This window comes from Apus apus, chromosome 17, assembly GCF_020740795.1.
Source record: "Apus apus isolate bApuApu2 chromosome 17, bApuApu2.pri.cur, whole genome shotgun sequence".
NCBI classification, from domain to species: domain Eukaryota; kingdom Metazoa; phylum Chordata; class Aves; order Apodiformes; family Apodidae; genus Apus; species Apus apus.
The window spans coordinates 1,587,338-1,597,647 of record NC_067298.1 but is presented as its reverse complement, the minus strand read 5'-3'; the positions used below and the strand labels follow the sequence as shown (position 1 = coordinate 1,597,647).

General features: G+C 54.0%; 1 protein-coding gene across 1 annotated transcript in view; it reads right to left on the bottom strand.

Annotated features, from left to right (window-relative positions):
* Positions 1–560: 560 nt before the first annotated feature.
* Positions 561–10,310, bottom strand: part of HS3ST3A1 (heparan sulfate-glucosamine 3-sulfotransferase 3A1) — a 32,478-nt gene continuing 22,728 nt past the window's right edge. Inside the window, exon 2 of the mRNA XM_051634813.1 lies at positions 561–1,194. Coding sequence (XP_051490773.1) covers positions 576–1,194 — 619 coding nt within the window. The 3' untranslated portion in view covers positions 561–575. The remainder of the gene's footprint in view (positions 1,195–10,310) is intronic.

The following is a 10,310-nucleotide window of genomic DNA, read 5'->3' as shown; positions in this document are numbered from 1 at the left end:
GAAAACATTGGATAAATTAAAATAATTTCACCAAAGGGTTCATGCAATAAAAAAAAAAGTCCCCTAAGGGAAGGTTTTGAAAGTCAAATTCATTAGTAAGCCTCTTTTTTTTTTTTTTAATTGTTAAAAGTGATGAGGTCTGGTCTAAAATGGCCTTTGCAAGCCAAAATCTGGCTGCCCTTCCAGCAATGCTCTGAGCTCCCACAAGCACCCCTGTCACTTCTGGAGCTGGACCTGAGGACATCTACAGCCTTTGCACCTGCCTTTATTTATGCAGGCAGGGTGCTAAACCCTGGGCCCACCAAAGGGAGCAGCCAAAGCTGCAGGTCCTGTCATTAGGATGAAGTTGCTGTTCCCAGCTTCCTCTTCTGGATGGACACATCCCCTCAGGGGAGAGAAAACAAAGCAATGAGAAAGAAAAATATCAGAACCAAGCGTGTTTCAGCACAACTGTTTTGTTTTGTTTTGTTTTGTTTTCTTCTGTATTTCCCCCCCTCTCTACTGATAGGTAAAAAAAATATATATTATATTATATTTTCCTTTTCTTAAATTACTATTTTTTTTTTTTTGCAGCCTCAGTCCCATCCGAAGTCCTGCCCTGTCATCTGGTAGAACTTCATGTTGAAGGGCCGGTAGAAGTCCCGCAGCCTCTGCACCACCTCCTGGTCTATGTCAGGGTGGGTCCTGCCTTTTGTCTTCCCCAGGCAGTGGGGTTTGCTGCTGCCCTCTGCCTTCTTCAGGCACGGGAACCCCTTGGTTTTGTTGAAGTAGAAGTGTTTGTCGGTGATGATCCTCTTGAGGCCCAGGAAGTCCTGCACCCTGCCCAGCTCCCCCGCGGGGTCGCTGATCAGCCTCTCCCCGCTGACAAAGAGGATCTGCCCGATGGGGAAGTGGAGGAGCCAGTTCTCCAGGTGCTTGGCGTAGATGCCGATCTGGATGGCGCTCCACGAGGTGTCGATCAGGCCCGTAGTCCTGTTTTTGAAGGTCAGGCTCTCAAAGGTGGGGATGTCGGGCCTCTTGGAGAGCGTCTGGGTGTAGTCTGAGATGGCTCTGGTCACGGGGTCCCGCACCACCACGATCAGCTTCGTGCCCTTGGACATGGCGGAGATGCGGGCGGGGGCCTCCTTGGTGACAAAGTAGCTGGGGGTCTTCTCCATGGTGATCTGCCCCTCCAGGGTCCTGGGCATCAGGTCCCTGAGAGAGGGAGAGAGGGAGACGTTAGTGCCAAGTGCCCCTGGACGGGGTGGGGGGAGCCTCGTGCCCACAGTGCTCCAGGGATGTCCCAGGAACCCAGGGCAGGATGCTCCTGAGCCTCAAGCTTCCAGCACAGCTTTATTTCCCCCTTCTGTGGATTATCAGGAGGCCCATAATGTTCTGACTCAGCAAAGCACCTGAACACTCTCCTGGTTTCCCACTTCCTCTGGCTGCCCATTTACTTGGAGTTACACCTAAACCCATTTTGCCTTTGCAAGGCCTCTAAAGAGCTTCCTGAGGGGGCTCCCACCTCCCTTCTTGCAGCAGCACTTTAAGAACAGAACACATCTCTACAATCCTGATGTCCTGGCCCTTTAAATTCCTCCCTGCCCACCCTGGGGCTTCCTGCACCTTTGGCTTAAATTCCCTGGAATAACAGTGAAGTTCTCAAGTAACAACCCTCCCTTCCTGCAGGGCACAAGGGATTTTCCAGTGCCAGGAGGTAAGCCTCTATCTTTTGGTCTTTTCCAGGTGGCAGCAAGCTGATGTCACAGAAAAATGTGCAGTATCAGCCCCCTGACCTCAGCGATTTCCTTCTTCCACCCAAAGAAATCCTACACACAGGCTGCTTTGGGAAGCTCTCCCAGCTGTGGCTGGGAAGGGGCTTGGGGCTTGGGCCAGGGTCCATCCTGCTCCATGAGGTCCATCCTGCTCTTGAGCATCCAGAGCCCTCCTGGGCAAGGCATTGGGTGGGATTTGCTAAAGGACCACAGGATTTGGCTGCAGGATAACCTGAGATCCTCTGTGTTCAGGCAAGCCAGGAGGGTGTAGGAGCCATAGGGGTGCTCCCAGCTCCTCTCTTTGCTCCTCCCTTGCCTTCTACACCACATCCTATCCCCTCACATTCACATCACCCCATGTATCACCCCTGGAAAGAAACATCTGCAAAAAAAACCCCACAGTGATTCACACCATCATCATCTGATTACTCAAATCCATCTCTCCTTCCAGGCTCTCAGCCTGGTCTCCTTCCAACAGTCGGGTCCTTCCCGGTGGGAATGGGAGATGGATGGGAGGTGCCAGCAATGGTCACTGCTGTGCCTCCAGCAGTTCTCATGGCAACTGCAGCCCTGAGTCCTGAGGAGCAGGGACCCACAACCCCCCCATGCCCTGAGCCCTTGTCTTTGACATCCGTGTGCCACGATGACCTGCTCCCTGCCTGCCTTACTCTCAGCATCCTGCAGCAGCAACAGCTGGTTTGCAAACCAGTGCAATATGCCAGCTAAATTAAACTCATCTATCAAAAAAGCAACAGTGAAAAGCCAACAACAGCTAAAAACACCAATAACAACCAAACCCCAGGCTGAGTCGTTGTGTTACAAATGAGGCAGTGAGGACCAAACCCTTCCTCGAGCCCTTCTTTCTATTTGCAACCACATTACATAGAGGCTGAGCAAAGACATGGTCCTAGAGAAGCCAAATCTCTGCCGGGGCTTTCTGTTTGGGGTGGAACTGTATGTATTTGGGGCATTGAGGCTGGAGAAGAAACGAGCTGAAGGGTAGGAGAGCTCTGGTGCATCCTGAAGGATGTCACTAAGGTCGGGTTCAAAGCCAGCATGAGGACACCTTTGCCCAGCAGACACCTCATTGTGCAGTGGGATTTGCCATCACCTGGTGCCAAGGCCAAGAGTGTAAATGCTTCAGAAGCAGGCTGACCAAAGTCATCCTGGATGAAGTGAGTTGGTGGCGACGAACCATGGGTGTCCCAGCACCACTTCAGCCACGGGGACCCCCACTGCCCTCAGCTGGGAGGAGGTGACAGGAGAAAGACCTTACAAGCCACCACTTTCACACACTTTGCTGTAGACAGCTGATGCCAGCCACCCTCTGGGAGAAGGTGCTGTCCTGGCCAGCACTTTGCTCTGTGCTGCTCCCGTGTTGTGCTCAGGGCAGGCTCAGGAGCCGCCTTTTTCCCTCATGTGCAACAAGCCCACGCTTCTCAGGCATTGCTTGTTGCCCTCTGCTTTGGGAACTACACAACAACTGAGACGTCTGAAAGCTCCTGAACTCCCAAAAGGGTGAAGGAAGCAGGTCGTGCTCTCCTTCCCACTGCCCCTGGCTGCTCCCTGGCCCCGTTCCACAACCTCCTGCACCTCCCCTGTGCTGCTGAGCAGCAGCTGCTGATGCGGCAGCAGGAAGGCACAAGGTGCTGACTCCTGTTTGTGTGAAGTGTTGAAATCTCCGCTGTGTCTTCCCAAGGAGGAGGAGATTAACCCTTTTTGTGGTGAGGCTGTGACACAAAAGCTTTCTTCAGTGCCCAGGAATGAGCACGCAGCTCTGCTGCCAGGGCCGGCAGGCAGGGACGGGCCAGGAGCCACGGGGAATGTGCTACCACAGCTTTTGGGAGATTAATTAATTACAAAGGGCATCTTTCATGGACGTAAACAGTTGCCTGGAGGCCTCCCTGGACTAATGGCATCTGGGTTTTATTGCAAAAGAGCCACTTGAAAAGACAAGAACCACAAAAATGTTTTTGGCAAGAGCAGCCACCAGTGGGCCCTGCCAGAATAAATGGATTCTGTTATTTTAATTTTAGTAGAGCTCGGGGCTTTATTTAATTACTTAATAGGGGAGGAAGACTTTCCTCAAAGGGAGCATTTCAGCTCTGCATGCATATTCATATCTGGCCTCTCCCAGGTCTGTAGTCCGAGCTGGCTGTTCGCAGCCAAAGCCCCTGGAGGTGGCTCCTGGGGCTGCTGCTCCCGGGAGCTGTGGCCCCTTCCCCACCTCAGTGGGCTTTGCAGAACAACACTTGGGCAATGCAGCAGTTCGGGTTTGTCTTCCCGGTGAGCTGCTGCAGCAAACCCTACAGCACCAAGCCAGGGTGGGAGAGGAGCAGTACAGGTGGGCTGTGGGTGACGCTGGGCACGGGTGGGCACAGGGGCCAGCGATGCCCACGGTGCTGCTCTGGGATTTCCTGGTGCACCCTGAGGTGCTGGTCCTTGACACTGGCACTGTAGTGCTGGGGTCACATTAGGACATCCCAGTAACAGGCTCCCAACCCTCAGACACACCTGGTGTGATGTTTATTATGGCTTTTATACCTCTTTGTGGACTGTACAATGATGCCTTTAAAAAGCTTGACCCGAAGTTTCCCAGGGCAGGCAGGGGGGTTGGCTCAACCCCTGCCTGGGAGATCAGAGTCCTCAGAGACACCACCAGAGCTCAGGTCCCTGTTCTTAACAAGAGGACAACTCTGGGGAAGAAAGTGTCTCCTCATGTCAAGAAACCAGAGTAACTTTGGGCTCCCTCCTCACAAGACTGAGCCCTCAAGGGATGGGTTTCTGGAAATTCAGCCTGGAGGAACAGATGCAATAGCATGTGTTGGTGGGGGTTGCCACCAGCCCTTGCTGGGTACCCCCCTCAGCTCCCTCAGGGGATGGGAAATAGGTTACAGTGGTTTGCCTCAGCTGACCTGTGCTGCTCCAAGCAGCAACAGAAGCTGGTGATTAGTGAGACAACAAGAACTGGTTGTTCCAGAAATGAGATTTTTGGGAGGGGACAGCCTGTTTCATGTAGGAGGAGCAGCCCCTGTGCTGCTGTTTCCCACACAGGTGGGAGAAGCTTTTGGTCAGTGGATCCAGAAAACTCGAGGTGAGTTTATTATTTTGTCTATCTGCTGCTTTGTTCCCAGCTGGACAAAGCCATGTCCTGCTCAGGACCTCCTGGGCTTCTTGGCAGTGAGCAAGGCACAAAAAGCAGCTGTGGATGCACTTGCTACAAACCTTTCCCACATAAATCTAGTCCAGATCTCCCCCAGAGGGAGGCTGAAGTTGGCAGATAATGACAGCTCTTCACCAGGCCTCCTCACACCACCACAACCCAGAGCAATAAATAAAGCTGCTGTGATTCCAGCAATTGGCCCCACGTGGCCTCTAGCAACCCAGAAGGTGAGTTCCTTCTCCCAGGCAGTCCTAGTATGACTTTTGTAAAATAATCAGCCTGTTGGAGCCCGGGTATCCAGGGTGGCTGGACAGAAAAGCTCATCCAGATCATGTCCCTGCAGGATGCAGTGCCTCAGCTGCAGAGTCTTGCACACTCTTCTCCATGAGTGCATGGCCAGGTCTAACTGGAGCTCATCTGCAGCAGAGAAGTGAGTTTGAGCAGTACCTGAAAGGGTGAGGAGGAGGAGAGTGAGGATGCAGAGAACAGGTTTGGCCCAATGCTGGGGTTTGCAGCTCACAGCAACTTGGTGCTGGAGCAGGGAACAGCTCCAGGTAGATGAGGAGCAAAGGGCAAGATCACCTGCTCACCAAATGCTGGTATCCTGGTCCCAGCAGCTGCCTTCTGAGGGTGGCAGGGATGTGGGCACAGGCTAGGCCCCTTCCAAGGGCAGCCCCAGCCCCAGAGGGGCTGCACCACCAGCAGACACAGCCCAGGTACAGCCTGAGCAAACCCACCATCCTGGGATGCAGAAACAGACGCAGCCAGGGCATCTGCAGGGCAGTGACAACTTGGGGACACTGCTGGTGTCCCTGCAGCCCTCCAGCATACTGCTGGGCTGCCTTCAGGCTCTCCTCACCCATCTGCAGCAGCCCTGAGGCAGCGCAGGAGGAGCTGCCCCTGCTCAGCCCCTTCTCCAGCGCTCCCATCTTCACCCTTCCCTTTGGCCGCCCTCCCGCTGACCCGGCTGCAGCCCGGCAGGCCAGGCAAGCTGGGAACAAGCCACTGGCTCAGGGATGGGAATGAAGTGGGAATGTGAAGCCAGAGCTTCACACAGCCTGTGCACACAGAGCTGGGATTTCCCAAAGGTGCTGGTGATTCCAGCTGTCAGGATGTCCCCATCACACAGCCTGCAAGCTGCAGTGGGGTTGAGATGCAGCAGACACAGAGGGCACTGCCCACCCTGCCCTGCACCCCAAGACCTTCCCCCGACAGCCTGCAGGTCCCTTTTGTATCTTTGCCCCACTAGCCTGAGCTGCTGGTCTAAGCAAGGAAATGATGGGGAAGGAAAAACCCCTGGCAGTGATCAGCACATCTGAGGAGCCTCCCAGTTTCCGTGGCTCAAGAGGAGCTGGCGACGGATGAGATCAACACCTTTGAGCTTCTTCAAAGCCAAAATCTGCTCTCTGTTACTTTTTGCCCTGCTCAGCTTAAACCAGCTGAAGTTTGGTTTTGCTCCAGGCTCCACAGCCAGGGTTTGGACCCTCCCAGCCCACAACATTGTTGGAAAAGGAAGTCCCTTGTGGGGGCAAGGGTTCTTATGGAGGAAGTGCCACCAAAGAGGTCATCGCAGGAACAACCATATCAAAGAAATGCTGCTCCTTCTGAAAGAGCCCAACAGATCTGAAAATCAGCTGCGGGACCTTGTATCCCACAGGAGAGTCTTTTGGGCAAGGAAGCCCCAAATCTGCTCCCAGAAACTCAACACGGGGTCCCAGGGAGCAAACACCCATCCCAAGTCCTGCCTTGGCACCGCAAAGCCACAGCGTGGTTAAAAATGAAATTGGTTTGTTCTTGCAAAATCATCTTGTCTTTGTGTATGGCAGGAAGAGAAGAAGAAGAGAGAAGACATTCCCTTTATCCTGAGGACACAGCAGTGCTCAAGGCTTGAAGGAAGCCCCTACTCCAGCAACAACCCCAAAACCTCTCACCTCTCCAAAGAAATGCTGCCAGAATTTCTGTCACCAGGATGGGGCCCATAAGACAGCTGGGAGTCCTGGGGGAAACATGGAGCCTTCTCAGCATGAAGCTGCTGAACGAGGAGGTTGGGGAAACTGAGGCACAGCAAGCACTGCAGCTGGGTGCAGCCTCAGGCACTGAAGCAGCTCCCTGGGCTACAGCAGCCACCAGCAAGCTGTCTTCTCCTCCCCTCCCCACCATTTCTCTTTCTCTTCCAGATCATTTAAAGTAGTGCCTCTGCCACAGATACTTATAAAAAAAACTCCCCACCCACTCCCAGAAGCACCAGGAGGTGACTGAAAAATGCTCTGGCAAGACTAACTTGACATAACCCAGAGTGTGTATGTACATACTAATTAAAAAAGCACTGCCTAAAGAGATGTCCTTGTCCCTCCCATGAGGCCCTGGCAGCTCAGGGAAGGCTCTTGAGTTTGCTCTGATGAGCTGTGAGGGCACATCAAAGTTAGCTGAACCTCCTGCTTTGCCTTCCTTTAGATGTCAGGTGGAATCAATACGTGGAAAGATGCGTTTCGGGGAATTGAAAAAAATACTTTCAAGAAAAGCTGTGGGACTGAGGAAGCTGAAAGGAGAGTGGCAAAAGGATCAGAGAGGTCTGGAAGGAAAACAAGAAAACCTCTCATTGTGTTGCTGGATGTAACATCAAGTCCAACTGCCATTAATATCTAAAGCACACCCTTGCCTTGTTGTAACGCAGGATGGACTGGGTTCAGAGCTAAGGAAGAGGCAAGAATGGCCCTGGGAGGGGACAAGGAAGGCTGTGAATCTCACCCATCCCTACCCATCCTGCTGCTGAGGCATTTTCTTTGTATAAAGGGAAAACCTAGGTGTCACAGGGAGGACCTGCAACACAACCATCATCTTCCCCAGCCCTGCCTGCTCCTGGCACAGTTTCCAGCCCCGGCTGCTCCCAGGCTCGTCCTTACAGTGGATGTCAGGGTTCACTTGAGCAAGTCCCAGTATTTATGTATCTCATTACATCTGCAGCCAGTAGCATCTGTTTCCACCCTGTATCTGTCAAGCAGCATCAGTGGAGCTGCCTTCCCACCTCTCCCTCCTCTCCTTCCAGTTAAATTCCCTCTGAAGTTTAGGAGGCGACTGGCAGCTGACACGGGCTGCAGCCCATGCTGCAAACCTCCCCCCAAACCACAGTCCACAGGGACTCCCCGGCCACCTGCCCTGTCCACATCCAAACCCCAGCAGCAACCAAAGCTGGTGGTCTCAGCCCCAGCCCACCCAGCAGGCAGGGTCTGTCCTGGGCAGGGTGGGACAGAGGGAGGAGGCAGGTGGTTGTGCCCATCACACAGGCAGTCTGACAAGGTGTCTGCAAGCCCACCCAAAGGCTGTTCCAGGCTCTTGGGGGGTCCTCTGAAGGACAACCCCCCCACCCCTAATTGCACCTTCACTGCAGGCCAAGCTCTGCTCCTTGCCACCAGTGGGTTTAACCATTTCAGCATTTAAGAAAAGCCACTCTAGAAATCTCACTGCCTCCAAAACAGGGGCTTGGACACTACACTGCCCGGGCTGTGTCCATGGGAGTGACAGCTGGTGTCACCCCATCCCTGGGGGGATCGAAGCCAGGAAGCCTCCTGCTTCCCAAGGAGCTGGGAAACCCATCAAGGGGACACTCTGGAGCAAGTGGGTTTTTTCTGCACGGGCTGTTGCTGGTAACTCCACCATTGGACACTCCCAGACGGCAGAGCCGTGACCTCGCTCAGGAAGAGCAGAACAATCCCTGGCCCAGGGCAGGGTGGCTGAGCCCCAGGGACCCCAGGCAAGTGGCTGGCAGAAAGCAGCAGTGTCCTCAAGACAAGGGCTTTGTCCTGTCCCTGAAAGCCCCTGGATGAGCAGGCACAGGCAAAACCTGGCATCAGCTTCCCTGGAGCGCTGGGATCATGGGGCACTTCACAGAATCACAGCATGTCAGGGGTTGGAAGGGACCTCTGAAGATCATCGAGTCCAACCCCCCTGCCAGAGCAGGACCAAAACCAGGGCAGATCACTCAGAAAGGCATCCAGACAGGTCCTGAAAGCCTCCAGAGAAGGAGGGGCCGGGAGATCCGTGTGCCTGAGGGGCTGCACGGGGGGCTCTGCTCAACAGCACTGTCCCCCCACCCTGCTTTGAGAGCTCGGCTGCTGCCCCCCGGGAAGGGAGATTGCACTGATCAGATTGCTAATTACAATGTGCAAGCCCTCTGCCTAATTGCTCTGATTAATTATTGAGGGGCAGAGCTGCTGCTGTGAGGGCAGGTGGGCAAGAGCCCAGTGCTCAGGCAGGGGCCTGGTGGCCTCCTGGCTCCTGGCACAGGGGATGCCAATGGCAAGAAGTGATGCCACCATCCTGGCATCCCATGACCCATCTGGGAGGAGGAACCATTCTGAGAGGCTCCTGAAAATCCGCTGTGCTGGGAAGCAACATCTGAGCACCTCCTGGAGATGGCCAGTGCCTAAGTGATATTGACAAGCAGAAACTCTCTGGTGCCATTAGCCCTGCAAGCCATTGATTTTCTCTGCTGGAACAAGAAGCTCATTGGAGCTGAGCAATCATGGGTGGCATCGCTGCTTCCTCCAGGCTGACCAGCTGGGGTTTGGAAAAGGGGCCTCATGTAGTTACTGCTTTTTCAAACGCTAAAAAGGCAAGTAATCATGGCACATTTCTGCATCCAGCTGGGAAGATGCAGAGTCCTTCCCAGTGGTGTTGCTGGTAAATCCCACCCATCTGCCTACCAGAAGCAGATGAAGATCTCCAGAGCCCTTGGTCATAGCCCCCTTTACCATGTCTCCATCCTTCGTACAGGAATGGAGACACCACCAGGCAGCATCTAAAGGAGCTGTCTCTGCTGGGCTTGGGCACAGCTTCATCAGCCATGCCTGCCACTCAGGAGTCCTGCAGTGGTCCCTCCTCAGCCTGGCCACGAGCCTGCTCTTCAACCCAGCCTTAGGGCTCTTCTCAAGGCATTCCCAGCAGCTTTCCTGAGGGTGCAGTTTCGGGGTTTGCCATGCCTGGAGCACAAGCCTTGTCCTTCCTCACCAGACCCAGTGCTCACCACCTCCCTCAGTGGCCACACACCTCCTTTGATCCCCCGTTCTTCTGCATCTCAGTGGCCTCTCCAGCACCAGGTACCCTCCCCAGCAGGAGCTTAACCCCAGCAGTGGCCAGGGCTCGAGGACAGACCATGACCCGTTTGTCAAATCCCTGCAGCACCTGCTAACTCTTACATGGGAACAAATCAGGGCCCCAGTAATTTCACCCTATTTTCCATGTAGCTCCCAAATAAGTGATTTATTTCCTGGATGGATTTGCTTGGGTAAATTCAGGCTTCTGGCTCCTGGTTCTGTTGGCTTTTTGGGGCCATTTTTTTATTGTAGCTTTGGTGCCTCTTCATGAAAATGAGCACGAGTTCTGCTCTCCTCTAC